General features: G+C 32.4%; 1 protein-coding gene across 6 annotated transcripts in view; it reads left to right on the forward strand.

Annotated features, from left to right (window-relative positions):
• The window catches only part of CPSF6 (cleavage and polyadenylation specific factor 6), an 85797-nt gene that overhangs the window by 20112 nt on the left and 49615 nt on the right, over positions 1 to 16070 (forward strand). For 2 of the 6 annotated variants that reach the window (XM_082351641.1, XM_082351643.1), the window contains 2 exons: positions 2001 to 2193; positions 8830 to 13675. The exons of 2 other annotated variants lie outside the window; for them this stretch is intronic. In XM_082351641.1, coding sequence (XP_082207767.1) covers positions 2001 to 2190 — 190 coding nt within the window. In that variant the 3' untranslated portion in view covers positions 2191 to 2193; positions 8830 to 13675. Of the gene's footprint in view, positions 1 to 2000; positions 2194 to 8829; positions 13676 to 16070 lie in introns of those variants that run through there. 2 more of the 6 variants (XM_082351642.1, XM_082351644.1) reach the window with 1 other exon arrangement.

Genomic DNA, 16070 nt, shown 5'->3' on the forward strand with positions numbered 1-16070 from the left:
TTTGTACTTGGTATTTCTTCTGCTGGGAGTCCTTTTCCCTGGCTCTAATAGCTGGCTCCTTATCCTTCATGCCTCAACTCAATCTAACTTGCTGGGCTTCCCTGCTGGTGCAGTGGTTGAGAGTCTGCCTGCCAATGCAGGGCACACGGGTTCGAGCCCTGGTCTGGGAGGATCCCACATGCCGCGGAGCAACTGGGCCCGTGAGCCACAACTACTGAGCCTGCGCGTCTGGAGCCTGTGCTCCGCAACAAGAGAGGCCGCGATAGTGAAAGGCCCGCGCACCGCGATGAAGAGTGGACCCCGCTTGCTACAACTAGAGAAAGCCCTCACACAGAAACGAGGACCCAACACAGCCATAAATAAATAAATAAATAAAATTAAAATGGTTCCTTTAAAAAAAAAAAATCTAACTTGCTAAGAGGGGTCTTCTCCCAGGTTATTCTGTCATGTTCATTCTGTTTATTTCTTTCATAATACTTACTATAGTCTATTCTTATTTATTACTAATGCAAGTTTTTTTTCACTAGAACACATGGAAAGGACCTTACCTGTCTTGTTCACTACAATATTTGTAATGATCAAACAGTGCTTGGTACAGAATGGGTGCTAAATAAATATTTCTTGAACAAAGGAGTTAATGAATAATCTGTTTCTTAGTATTTTTATTTTAATTAGGCAGTTCCTTTTTTTTGGCATTACTGCTGACCTTGAAATTTTACATATTTTCAAAAGGTAGATCTTTAACCTTGACATGATACTTTTAGGTCTTTAGTGTACTTTATCTAATGGTAGAGTTGTCTTCATTAAGTTAGGAAAAGAGAGTTTGTCTTTGTCATAGTCCCCAGCTTTATAATTATTACCTTTTTGACCCAGTATAAAGATGTTTGGATCTGAACACATTTGTCATACCTAAAGACCGTATCTTATATAGTTTTCTTTTAACTATTTAAGTCCAGAATAATAACTTCTACTTTGATCACAGGCTTAGCACTTAATAATGTTTGCTAAGTTGAGCTGTCTGGTGCAGAAATACAAAATAGAGATTAAACTAATAGCCAGTTGTTATTTCCTTGTTGTGAATTTCAGAATTTAGAATAGTAGGATTTCTAAGATACATACTTTGGTTAAAGTACCTGTTTTTTGTTGTTGTTTTTAAAGGCAGTTCATGAAACATTTCTCTTTATTAAATAAAAATGAGAAGAGTATCTCAGTCTTTTCTAGTGGTCATGTGTACTAAGTTTCTTCTCTGCTTCCCACCATGCCCCTCAGCACCACCACCCCCCAAGCATACCTATGTATATATTTCATTAGAAAGTTTCTTAGTGGGGTAACACTCATGATGAACCATATTTTGGCTAGTTTTAAATGTAAACTTGATATTTACACATAGGTTTAGGTAACCTGTATTAATGGGTGGTAGTTTTATGTATTTAAGTCTCATTATATATTGAGTGATTTCATGAATTTTATGTCTAAAAAACTACCTTCTATATGTTCTTTAGCTTGAAACACAAGTCCTTTGAAATTTTCTCTCCTTTACCTTTCTGCTTTTCATTCAGTAAATACTGCATGTCTGTTTTAGGCTGCTAGTTATAATAGATGTAATAGACGATATGGTGTATTGCCATGGTGTGTCTGGTTCCCAATTTTTATTTATTTATTTGGCTGCGCCGGGTCTTAGTTGCGGCACATGCAATTTTTAGTTGTGGCATTCGGGATCTAGTTCCCTGACCAGGGATCGAACCCAGGACCCCCCTGTATTGGGAGCGAGGAGTCTTAACCGCTGGACCACCAGGGAAGTCCCGGGTGAATGTTTTTAAAAATGGGATTTCTAGTTCATGCTTGTATGTGAGTAAATCATTATTGGCAGTTCAGGATATTTTAGTTTAAATTAGATTTATAAGTTATTTTTTGCCTTAGGTATTTTTAAACACCAAAATATTGAATATCTTTTTAAGCTATCTAATTATGGAGAGCATTAATCCAGTAATTTCTTTTAGAAGACGTGAACGATCAAGAGAAAGGGATCATAGTAGATCACGAGAAAAGAGTCGGCGTCATAAATCCCGCAGTAGAGATCGTCATGATGATTATTACAGAGAGAGAAGCAGAGAACGAGAGAGACACCGGGACCGGGACCGGGACCGTGATCGAGAGCGCGACCGAGAGCGCGAGTATCGTCATCGTTAGAAGGTGGGTATTCCTTGTTCCTGTTGTATTTAACATGTGTATTATTAATAGTAATTATAACTCCGAGGCTATTGTTTATACAGTATATACCCACATTTTACATGGTTCAACTACTTGTTCTGAATTTAATCTTCTGGAAACATCTGAGATAAATGACAGGTGAGTAATAACAGGTAAACATTTTGACCTCTTATCCTTGAATATTGTGTTGCTTGCTTGAGTTACAGCTTTTAGGTTTCAGGTTAATGGTCCTAAGAAATAATCAAGAGGACTCATTGTCTACTTCTAAAAATCTAAAAATTGGAATTCTCTTAATCACATACATAGTTTGCATGTGATTTAAAATATAAAATATAGGGAGTTAATTCATACTATATATAATATGCTTGGACTTTAAAAAATAAAGTTTCTCTCCTGAACTAACTTTATTTATCCCTAAAAATTTTAAAGAAAATCTGACAGTAAAATAGTTTATAATACAGGAAGAATATAGGAGGGTGGTTTCTCAGCATTGAGAAAAACTTTTTTTTTTTTTTTTAGAAAAGACACTTTTCCTGCCATCTGGGTTTTGTTTTTAAAAGAAAAGAAACAGTATTCTTTAATTTGCAAAGAAGATAAGAAAGTTACTCAATTAAAATGGATTCAGGGTATTCCATATAGAGAATTTTAAATTGTATCAAATCATACATCCCAGGTTAGAATAACCTTGAAATAATTTTCTTTGATGTTTCATTCATAAACCATAATCATTGTCTTTTATTTCTGTATTTTAAAACTATTGTGTACATTTTTCATAAAGCGGGAAGAGTTGTCTGTTTATACTTCATTTTCACGTGTAATTTTATTTTTATATTTGTGAACAGCGTTTATTCATGTGAAAAGTGGGGAGAGGGCACTATAAGGCTTGTGCATGTGACACAAAGGTTATTCTGTAAACAGATTTTTTTTTTCTTCATATGTTGGTGGCATATCCAAAATAAATTAGGCTAAAACAAACCCCTTATTGGTAATTACTCTTTACATGATTATTTTCCATAAATAAAATTGGGAAATATTGAAAATTCAGTTATGGTAATTGTTAGTATTTAAATTGTTATGGGCAAAATCAAAGGCTTGTATGTAATTCTGTGACAAAATAACAGTTTCTTTAAAGTTAGATATATTTTAGCAAACAAGATCCTTTTTAAGTAATATTACTTAGAAAATAAGCATGTAAGTCTTATTTTTATGGTACACAAATAACCTATTACATTATTTACAGTTTTAAGGGCTTTTTGAAGTAAAAAGGCAAGTTTTAATACTTTTCCTTGCATTTTGAATATGCATCTTGAATATATATCAAAACCTTAATTTTAAAATAGTTCTCCATGTACTGTATTATAGAACTTAATATAAATAATTCTCAAACATTATTTTAATATGAGGCAAAACTTTTTATTTTTAAAACTAAGCTTATTGAAATTGATACTGTTTTTGGATGTAAGAACTGAATGTTGTATCATGTAAGACTAAATACTAAATTTTAAAGATGTAGCCCTCCGCCTCTCCCACTCCCGCCCACCCCACCCCCCAGTTGAATAGATCTGATCCCATCTTATGAAAAAAGTCTGTGTCCATCAGTGCTTAAGGTGAATTGTGGCCAACTTAGGGAAATGCTTAACGTATATCAGCCATTTCATTTAAAGTAAGATACAGGTCCTTCAAGTTATATTTTTATTTAGACTTTGTCAGTTATCAGCAAGCTTCTAGTTACTGAAGTCATGATAATGGAACTTGCATACATTTTCAGTCATCTCCAAGATTGGATATGCCCATCAAGGGCATTCTGAACCAGTTTATACCCAAAGTTAATTAACAAGTCTTCTTAACGGTTTTAGCATAGTTAAGTAAACTTCTGAAAGGTCCATTGTTAATTTTAAATACTTTGAATTAACATTACATTCCGGTAATGGGTACACCTAACTATATCATGGTTTGAGTTTCATTACATTCAGACATTAACTATGAATTCCTAACTTGCAAACTATTGTTGACATTTTTTCTTAATCACTGATGTGTACCATACCAAAATTCCCATGTTTTGTTTGTGCATTAATCAGAATTGAGTTGTAATATTGTTATGTGCCTTCATCCAAGCAAAATTTTACTTAAGCATTTCCAGTGCAAAAAATTCTGTTATCCTGGAATATTGTACCTTTGCTGTACCAAACAGTATTTATTGTGAACATAGACGTGAATAAATGGGTAGGGACTGGGATTAAATATATCTGAGTGAAAAACTTTTTTGAGCAAATAAAAAATATCTGCACATTTAATCACCATCATAATGAGGTCTATTGACCTTTTTTAGAAGTTTTAAAATATGAGTCCTTTTGAACTTTCATGTAAATCTTAAATGGACTGAATGGAATAAGGGTAACTTGGAAGCTAAAGTGAATGTCAGTAGTAAGTCTGTATACAAATAAAACAATAATGTAATCTATTATTAAAGTGATGATGAATGGCTAAAAGGGCGAGTTCTTAATTTAACTGGAAACTTAAATGATGTTGGCAAGCTGTTAATGTCTGTCCCATCTTAATTTTTTTGTGTGTTTGAACTGTTGGTAATGTTAATTACATTCTCTCATTTAAAAAATGTATTAGTTTTTCTAAAAGCATTTAATATCTAAGTTCAAATATATAATATTTTAATGGGAATATCGGTATTGTAAATTTCAGCATGTAAATATATTGTGCTTCATATTCTGTAATTTCTGCCTCTATTCTCAGACCACTCTGAGCAAAACAAAAGTAGTTCAGTGTTTTAAGATTATATGCTTTTTACAGAAATAATTTTGTTTTCATAGTTGTTTTCTTTTGTGTTCCTCTTATTATTTGCTGGGAACAACCCTACTCAGCAGATTTCTGTTAACAGTTCCACTTTTCTTTGTATACTGAAGAGTAATGAAATGAAATTATTTTTTTAAATATTCTTTATTCATGCTTTTTCTCTCTCTGACACATGATGTTTTACACATTCTCAAATCATTATCCATTCCTTTGATAGATTTTAAGCATCATGTACGGGGTATAGGTTAAGTAACTATACTTTCCTTTGCTGTATGATTACTTTTCTCCTATCACAAATACCATGATCTTAGATTTTGTTGTCATTGCACAGAATTTAGGGTGTTTTGCATTCCTTATTCAGTTTATAGCTTTGCATTAATTTTGGGGGGAAAAAAAGCCAAAAGAATCAAAAGTTCTTGCATAAGTGTTAAGATGTTTTTATCTCCTCAAGAGTTAGTGTTACTTTGAGTCTTATGTGAAAATTAAATTCTTCTAATTATCTGATGAATGATACTGGTGGTAATGAGATTTAAAAATTATTTCTGCAACTCTTAAGTCATCTGAGATCTGACTAATACTGTCCAGCCCTGTGTTTATGGTTTCCCCATATATCCTAACTGCTTCATCTGGATATGCCAGCTCTCACTTTTTTCGCTTCTAATTTTCCTTGCTTTTAGTGTTATTTGCAAAACCTGCCTGACTACACAATTGTGTTAATTAAAGTGAGAAGAGGGTAAGAAGTGATCCTAGAATGGATGTATAGTGTGTGTTTTGCTCACTGTGGTTTAAGAATATGGTTTTGTTTACAAATGATTAATGTTCCCTGTTTTAAAAAAAAAAATCAGTGCCAATGTGAGTCACCTTGATCTCTCACCTTCATCTCAGTGTGAAATTTATTACCATTGTTTTAGCTTGTAAATTAGATTGTTTGAATAAATAATGATATGAATGAATAGTTAGCATTGTTTAAAGGAAATCTAATAACCAAAAAAGGAGTAAGGGTGTCACATATGCTGTCCAAATTTAATAATTTGCCTTGGTGGTAGCATGTTTTAACTCTCACAGTGAAATCTAAATCACACAGCAGCTTATTTTGAAATGTCCATTTTGTCAAATTTTGGGGGCAAAGCTGGGTATTCTTTAACTGTGAAGTTTATTTCTACTATTTAGTGAACTGCCTAGAGCAACAATCCTGTATATGTTTTATAGTGTAATGAAATGCGTTAGTTAAAATGAGGTAAGTACTATCTCCAGAGGTGCAAAGATGAAAGTACGAAATGTTTTGGTAGTAAGGGAGTTTTTTGTAAACATCTACAACAAACAGGATTTTGTGTAGTATGTTCTAGTCAATGCAAGAAGGGATTTTGATTTTGAAGAGTTCACTTGTATTTAGATACTTCTAGTTCTTTTGCCCACTTCATCTCCTTTCCTCTCATTAAGAAAAAAGTGAATTTTATTATACTGCGTTAATAAAAGTATATCTCTAAAATTATATTAGAATCCTTCTAATTCAGTGTATTAATGTGAAAACCTGTAAAAGATCCATATCTAATATATATTTGAATCTTTTACTTGAAAGGTGAATTAACTGATACCAATAAATTTGCTTGGATAAGTTTTCTAACAGAAACACTCGTAATTTGAGTTGTTAGTATTGACTGGATCTTGCATTATCTCAAAATGCAGGTGCTTCTCTGTATTGAAATTTTAACTTAGTGCTCGCTTTATATACTTCATTAAAGAGCCATAGATTGTCTGTCTTAGTTTTTTTAACAACTGCTTACATAGATCTTCCTTCTATAACTGATAGCTAAAGCAAGAAATTGTGTGGCTTTGACATTATAGATTTGACCACATGGTATTCTGAAAACATGACCGTTGAATGTATTTGTCACTTTAAGCTTCTTTTTGATATCTTTGTTCATGTAGATTTCTACTTAGAAACTTGAGACTATAATATGGAATTGGGTTATTGGAAATGGGTTGTATTGCCTTCAAATTTGCTTTTTCTTTTTTTTTTTTTTTAAGATTGTAAAATTTTGTATTTCCAAATGGATAAATGTAAAGTGTTTAGAAATAGAAATAAAAACTGTCAGATTATCCCCCAGATTTTGTCTGTATGGTGAAAATTAGAGACTTATTAATAGTAAAGATCTATCTATAAGGCAAAAGATAAGTGCATTCATCCTAAAGATATGTGTTGTAATTTCACAAGCAGGATTCTTTACCTAAAATGTAGTAAAAATTCTCCATTGGAGTGATATAAAATTGCAGTGTATGCTATGTTTTTTGGAAGGGTTGGGTATTTTTGTTTTGCTCACTGTGACTTAACTTTTCCCTCTTATTTAAATCCCTTCCAGCATGACAAAATAATTAGGGAGATAACATCCTTTTGCAATAAGATTTATGAATTTCCCATTAATCTATTTTTTCAGATTAGAACATATGCCTTGTCTCTCTTTAATACTTCAATGCCAGTTTTTTTAAGTATATTGCAAAGTAGTAAAGATAAAATGTGTGAAAACTACCTTTCTAGATTTTTTCCCATGAAATAATTCCACCAAAAGCTTTATCAGCATAAGATAGAATACAATGAAAGGTAACATTAGAAATGGCTTAAGTATCTATTTGAAAAATATGGGCAAATTAAAAACTATTTAAAAGTCCAGGATTATAACATCTGCTTTTTCCTTTTGTAGTTGTAAAATTTAATTTTTTCTGCTAGGCATTGTGAATGCATATGTGTACTGTTGCTCTTAAGATGCTTATACCCTAATTGAGGAGGAAAGGACATAGAAGAAAATTTATAGTTGTGACAATATTAATTACTCTTAATTGTAGAGCAAAAAGTATTTTTCAGTTACTTTTATGGAAGACTATCACTAAACATTGTGCCCTTTTGCCTCTTACATCATATTATTGAAACACTCTCTTGGAATTTATATTTTAAATATCTGGTGTTTCAAGTGATCACTTATATCCACGTTAATTGAATGTTTCTTTTGTGAACCTCTACCTGAAGTTTGCATATTTATGTATTCCTGAAATTTTAGGTTATCTCATTTATTGGGGTTTTTTTTCTTTATGTGAGTTTTCAATGAAATTTATCATCGTAGGTTCCCATTTAGCTTGTTTTGGCTTAGTTTATATACTTACATTAGATATATCATTGTAGGTGGAATAGAGGGACGGTAATGTTATAAATTTGTATATGTCTAAAGATTTGTACGTGGATGTCATTATATTTATTTAAATGTGCATACTGAGCTTATATTTATAAATTTTGTAACATGGAGGACCGTTTGATTTATAACATTTGCAGAAGTTCCTGTATGTCAAATAAATACAACTAATTTGTAAAATAATTTATTGCATTTATATTCAGTTCTCATTTAATTGTTTATGAGTTATATAGAATTTATGTGGATGAATGAAAATATTTACATTAAAATCATCCAAGCGGTTTTCCATTTATTTTTGTAGTACTCATACTTTAGAAAATGACTTATAAATGTTTCCATCTTCACAGAAACAGTAGCTGCTACATTTTCATTTCTGTTTCAGTCATTAAATTTATAAGGCAATACTATTTAAGAAGAATGAAATCAGAATGTCTCAGTTTTAATCATCACATAAATTTGGGAGCGTTTCTCCATCGCAAAGGCAGCTACTGTTTCAGTTAATTCTTATTTTGTGTTAGAATACATAACAGTGTAGATGCACGACTTGTGTATGTATAGTTAAGCCAGCATTTTTCTGTGTATTATGGGGAATAGCAAAATCTACATCATAAATTTTGACACATTACAGCTGAAGGAAGAGGAACACCTTCCAAGACAAAACAGTCTTCATGGGGGAAAAATGACGCTTGTCCAGCAGTTTGCTTCTTGTGATTGAACTGAACCTGTAAGGATTCATGGATAAAATGAACAGGAATAGATCTGAATAAAGCAAATCTGCATAAATGGTAACCAGTAGCTCTACTTTTATTTTTTATGTTGCTTACCTGTTTTATTTGAAGGAAACCTGTGTGATTTAAAAAGTTATAGCTTTTGCAACTTTATTACTGGTTATATACATTTAGCCATTATAATGTGCAAGCAATTGGAGAAAAACGTCAAGTAAATGCTTGTTTTATAGTAGTTTGTTCTTGTTAAAAATGTTCATATGATAATGTCTGTAAACAGCACCACTTTGATTACAATAGATGTAGTGTTGTAATAAACTGTTTAATGGGGCTGATGTGTAAAGCTGTTCAAGTTATTTGATGTTTACACCTCAGGGAAAGTCTTGTGTTCAGCAATATCTAAAGATAATGTTAACTATGACATTTATACTGTCCTTTAAAAAAACATTGCAATAGCATTTTTGGATATGCATCAATCTAATCTTGCGTTCAGTGAATTAAACATACTAATTAAGTGTCTCTTGCCCTTGATTTTGATATTAGAATAGGTGATTACATGGGTATTTAATATTTCTATATTCTGCTTTTCTAGCTGTTTTTACCTAGTTAAGCTTGTGACTTTGCTGAATGGTATGTAAACTTGTAAAAACTGAAATTTCACAACATAGCAATCCAGTCATTGTGTTAGGGGTCAACAAAGATTTTGTGGTTTTAACATTTTAGTAAAAACCCACACGTGATTTGCTACAGTAATGAAGCTTAATTACCACACAGATGTACTGAAACGCTTAATTGTAAACTGCTAGCATTGAAGAAATATTTTGACAGTTCTGATTTGATGCGGCAGTTATTTGCTATTTTATATTGATAGTGCTTATGGTTTATTTTTGAAGCCATGGGCAACGTAAATATAGGCAGCCGTGCAGCAGACAAATGTGAGTAAAGAAAGCCTTAGTTTTATTTTCCAGTTACAGGAAATAGATTTCTGAAGGTTGTGATGTTTATTAACATTGGGTTGTATTCTCCTATATGTGTAATAGGAGATTATAGGTGTACCTATCTCCACAGTTTAAGGAGTTCTGTGTATTCATGCAACCTATTAATTCATGCTGAAGTTACCTAATCAAAGATTTTTTTCAAACCTGCCTTGCATATAAGCCCACATTAAAAGCACCTGGCTAGCATGTGTTCTTAATTGTAAAATTAGCATAGGCAGAGTGTCAATTTGATTAGACATTTTTATAGAAAGTTCATTTGAATCATTACTTCAGGAATTTGAGTTAAAATCCTTAAGCAAGTTAATTTGTTTTTAATGTTTTAAAAATCTGATTATCTTTGAGAGCTCTTCTGACAATACACTTTTTTTTTTTTTTTTTTTTTAACGTATAGCCAAATTTTAGGACGTTGCTTATTTAGGCACCCTAAATATTATGTAAGTGCAACCTTAGAAGCCCTTCAGAGAACTGCAGTTCTTTACTTTCATGTTGTCCACCATCATACCAGTTCCTGCAGAATTAGCTGTTTTAAATTATCCATATTATTGCCAGCTTTATTTTAAAACATTTTGTGGTTAGAGTATTTGTGCATGGAATCATTGGTGTTTATCAGAACTGTTTGCTCTCAGAAATGATTTTTTAAGTGTTCTATCTTGTTGAAAATGCAGTTGCCTTTTTAACATTTGGGAGTTGTATCAAAATCCGTTTTCTTTGTGTATAGATGTTGTTAGTTTTTGTTATTTCTTAGATTTTTTTTATATTACAATGCTGTAATCCGAAGAAGTATGGACATAAATATATTACAAGGGAATTAGTTAATAGTAAGCTTAAAAGGTAAGTAAATGTCCATGAGGATACAATTTTCTCTGAACAATTTAAAAATGGAATCATAAAAATCTTAACCGTGCTTGAACTTGAAATGAAAGCTGGAAATTTTGTACTAATTAAATCCTTCATTTACCTTTTCTTCTTTTTTTTAATCAGTGGAACCCTTTAATTGCTCATACTATATCATTCTTCTCCCTACTTGGCTGATCTCATTACATGACTTTTGTTGCAGACAATGTGAGTGTACTAGAATTGTTTGCTGTTAGTCTATTATAAGTTATCAGAAGGGAATAACTTTTTGATTTGATCAATTTTTGCAAAGTCTCTATCTGATACATGAATATATGGCAGTGAAGGTGAAAATGCAAGCTATGTTTTATTCTTCATATCCCTTTTTTTTTTAATGGGCTGATGTTATTTGAAAAAAAATTTTTTAAATGTTTAAAAACAATCCAAAGAGATAAATCTCTACATAGACACCAAAAAAAAAAAAAAAGAGTCCCAGAGATCTTTTCATTTCTTCTTAATAATAATTATAGTGGATATGAAAACAAAACTGAATTTAATTTTAAACCATAGCACTTGTTAGTGCTATGCCATCACATTCCTTTCAGCCAGTGAAGTTATGAATGAGTGATGCAGCACCTGAATGGTATCGCTTTTGAAGCAGTACTTTGAATTGAATGTGCTTCTTTTGGTTAATGGACATAGGTTTTGGAAAGGATATTCCAGTATAAATTTATAAGTGTTTATTTTGTCAATTTTTATAAGCAAGATTTGGAGTAAGTTACAGTGGCTAGTGATCATAGTTTAGCCATTTACCTAGAATATTCTTAAGCAGTTAACTACAGTTTGCAGTTCACAAAAAACTTATGGATTGTAGCTTAAGGTATTACTTTCAGTTAATTCTCCTGTGGAGAATATTGCTTTGTTTTCTACTAGTTTAAGGTCAGTTCTTAAAATAAACATGGAGATTTTAATGAATGTTGTATAACATTTTATAGTGAGGGGGAAAAATTGTTGGAAGGGTAAAGACTTTCTTTCCCTTATGTATTTAAATGTGCCAATAACCTAAATACATACTGTTTTATACAATGAGATGCTACTACAAGACTTTCTGTTGGCGTGCTCTTGACATTTTGGTTTTCATACCTGAATAATCATTGCGTTTTCTGTATCTTGTAAAATGGCTTCACTTTTGTGTTTTAAGCTTCAGCTTGTTATTTTAAGAGGAAGTTTATGTTCTATTTCTTTACTGAGAATACAGTATTGAGATCCTAGCTGTTTTACAGATAACTGCCTTTTAAATTTTATTCATTAAGTTCATTTGCATCCCATAGCCATCTGTAATATTTCCCGTAGTTGTATGTACTTTAAGTGCACGCTTACCCATTGTACACATTAGACATTTTTGTGCTAAAATATATTAAGTGGGATTTTTGTAGCAAAGCATTTTTCTGTTTTTACAGTGTGTGTGTGTTGTTTTTTATGTTAACCTTCAGTTTAAACACTGGTGTATTTTATTTTTTAGCAACTTGACTCTTAGAAGCCTTAGACTAATTTTTTAATAAATATTCAACCAAAAATTATAAATTTATTAAGATGTGGCCTTACAATATAGCATTCCCTGTGTTTGTAATATGAGATTTTTGATTTAGAGAACTCAAAAGATTGAGGATTAAAGTATCTTATTGTAAGTTGAAATAGAAAATGTGTTAAAATGTCTAGGCTTCTGGGAGGAAGTTCTTATACTCTTCTTTCTTGGTATTAGAAAGAAGCAATATGAATTTCTATGAATATTCAAAATATTCAGGCAGTTGTATCTTGTTCAGATTGATTTAGGTTTGTCTTAACCAATTTCTTTAAAATTTCAGGTTGTTGGCATTCACTCTGAGTATGCAGCTACTATGGTTTTTGTATGGGACATATAAACACTTCGTTAGGTATAGACAGATTTTAATGTTTTAAAGACTTCCTGCTATATTAATTAGCATATTGTAATGGGAGTTTTTTAAAATATTAGGTGGAGTTTAATTGAAGTCACACAAATCTTGAAGTGGTATCTGCAGATAATAAATACTATGGAGAGTTTTTCCTGTGGGAGTATCCTAAAACTCCGCCATGGGTGTAAATGTTTTACATTAATTTCATAATTGGACAGACCCTGCATTTAGTGAAAACATTTCATTTTGAGGATGTGTTCTTTTTGTCTCATTGTTACTGCGTAACACTTCTCAGCATTCTGTAAGTTAAATTATTTTAAAATGGTGAATTCATGTTTATTTTTTTACTTTGAAAATTGTAGTACTCAGGTGGTACTTAATGGGAAAGGATCCTTTGGGGTAAATCATAATGTATTCTAAGGAATGCATCTATAACATTGACTTTAGCCTTAAAGAAAGGTCTATTATTCCTTCTTCCTCTTCATTCCATGGTATATTAGCAAAGTAGTTTACAGCCTTGTACAGCCTTACAAAGTTGTTTTACAATTTTTAATTGAAAGCCCTTAACAAAAAACTGTATCATATTACCAGTATACATGGATTACTGAACCATGGTTTGTAAATAATTTGACTAATACCAGAAGACCAAAGAAAGTCTTAAAATTTTAGCTATTGACTCTATGGTGACTTCACAATAAGATTTCTGTGCAAAAGGTAAGGTGATATTTGATCAAATAAACATCTTTTTGGTGTCCCTGAGAACTAGACTTCCATATTAGCTTCTATTAAAAAGCTCATCCCATTTTATTAAAATGTTTGTAATTGCAATTTTGTGTTTAATGTTTACTTTCTGTCTTTTCTTTCTTTAGCATTTAGGTGACTATTCAGCAGTTTGCTATATGGCCATTGTTGGCCTTTAAACTGCACTAGTAATGAGCATGGTATTTATCTTGTATTGAAAATAAAACACAGTTTTTATAATACTTTGCAGTTTGTCTTGTTTGTTTGATTTATAATTTGTTAACCATTGTGTATGGTGTGAATAATTCATATCTAATTGCAATATGCAGTATAACAGAAATAGTACTGTTTGTATTTTATCTTTAAGCCACCCTCCTAGATACCAGTCATTTTCTTTTGTATTGGCATTTTGGTGGTCTTTAAAGCAGATGATATCTGACTAAAATTAGGATTTAGAAACCTAAAAGATTTCTAGGCTGCTTTATTTTTAAGTCTAAGATTCAGAAAACGTTTGTCTAATTTTAGAGGATTATTAACCTTACTAGACTTTAATCAAGTAAAAATGTTTCTAGGTTGCAGCAAAAATATTTCATACTGGCTTTGAAGTAATATAGAGTACTTTTTTAAACAGTAACAAATTATGATTTCAATAAAGATTTGTGTGCCAGGTGTTAAATCAGGCCCCAGATTTCTCATCTGTATGATTCAGTGTATGTTGAAGGTAGCAATTCTGAACAGTTGAAATAACGATATAAGAAATAAATGACCATTACTAGGATCTCTTTCCGCGACCCCATTAAAATTGTGCTTGAGGTTTTATTAGTTTCGCTAATACTCTTTGTTATATGTTTACATTTTAAAGAGGATTGTGTTCATTGATCCTCACTTGCATGGAGTTAATTGAGTCTCTTGAAGAGTATTTGAAAGAAAAGATTATTGGGAACATCTTTTAATCAGGTGCTACACAAAACTTAATAAGAGTCAGTCAAGGCCTGATTTGGTGAAAGAGGGAGCTTTTTAACAAAGGATTTGTAAGGGAATTCCCTGGCGGTCCAATACTTAAAACTCCGCACTTCCACTGCAGGGGCACAGGTTCGATCCCTGGTCAGGGAAGTAAGATCCCTGCAAACCGTGTGGCACGACCAAAAAATAATAAAGGATTCGTAGACAGAATTTTACCAGTCTTCTAGTTTTAATTCCAAAAATAAATGATATTAGAAATGGTTTCCAATGCTGTCTTGTCTTGTATCTTTGTTTCTCTTTTATATTTTACTAACAGAGTTCTTGAATTTTCATGTTATATCAATTCAGGTCATTTGCTATTTTCAGTGTTAGATAAGGAATATATATATATATTTTTAAAACCTTTCAAAAAACCTATAGCTTATAGGAAAACTTGAGAAAATAGTTTACTTCCTTAAGTTACACCGAGTCCTGAAGAAGGAATAAGATTTAACTTGGGGAAAAGGGAAGGGGAGTACCTTCTAGGCAAAGGGAGGTTTGCACAAAAGGCCTTTTGGTATGAGGGAGCGTATTAGGAAGAATACTGGTTTGATTGAAGTAGGGAGTGTAGAACATGGCCTGTGTGTGGGGGCTCAAGAAACAGACAAGGACCAAGACTCTGCAGGGCTTGTAAATCACACTAAAGATTGTCCCAGGAATGATGTGGCATCATTGAAGTGTGTGTAGTGTCAAAGCATTTCTGAAAGCTTCTTGGCTGCACATTAAATCAGGTAAAGAATAGATGAGGTAAACCAGTGAACTATTACAAGAGCCCTTTGACTAGAGAGATAGTGGGAATGAATAATAGTGGTAGAGAAAAGTTGATTTAGTGAAAGACTTGAGACAAAACTGGTAATAACTGAAAGTTTGGAAGGATGATGTTTAGAGCCTAGTGGTATGTCATTGCCTGAGGTGGGAAACATTGGAAAAAGATGGAGAGACACTGAATTTAATGCCTTTGAGATCCAAGAAATGGCAAGTAGTCATGTATCCAATAGTTATATGGTTTTGGAGTTTAGAAGACATGTGGATTAAAGCCATAACTTTGTAGTAACAAAAGAAGAAACTAATGAGGAGAGTCTTCATCATTTTTCACTTTAATGGCTGTCAACCCAGCTGCAGAATAGAATCATCCATGTCCTCATTGTTTTTGGGGGGTTGGAGGGACTGCTATCAGGATTTATTACATGTTTGATTTTTTATATTCTGCATATAAATGATATCATAGGGTACTTGTCTGGCTTATTTTACTTAGCATATGCTCAACGTCCATCCATGAGCATTTTTTAAAAATTGCTGTTGTACCTATTATCTCGATAGAGTTTCTTAACCCTGTCGAATACACAAGGTGGTTTTCTCCTTTTACAAGTGAGCCAACAGGATCTGAGGGGTTATGGCTAGCAGAATGGTGAGTTGAAGTTAGAGTAGGTTTACGACTGCAAAGCCACACAGCTTGTGTGCTGAATGGTTATCAAACTAAGCCCCCACTGCCTTTAAGTGCTAAATTAAAAAGCTTTATTGATAGCTGTAAGCATTTAGGAGTATATTACTTTAAAATGTTCATTTCTGGGACTTCCCTGGCTGTCCAGTGCTTGGGACTCTGCCGTTCCAATGCGGGGGGGAGTGGGGGGGAGG

This window comes from Balaenoptera borealis (genome assembly GCF_965194805.1).
Source record: "Balaenoptera borealis genome assembly, chromosome: 13".
Lineage (NCBI taxonomy): Eukaryota > Metazoa > Chordata > Mammalia > Artiodactyla > Balaenopteridae > Balaenoptera > Balaenoptera borealis.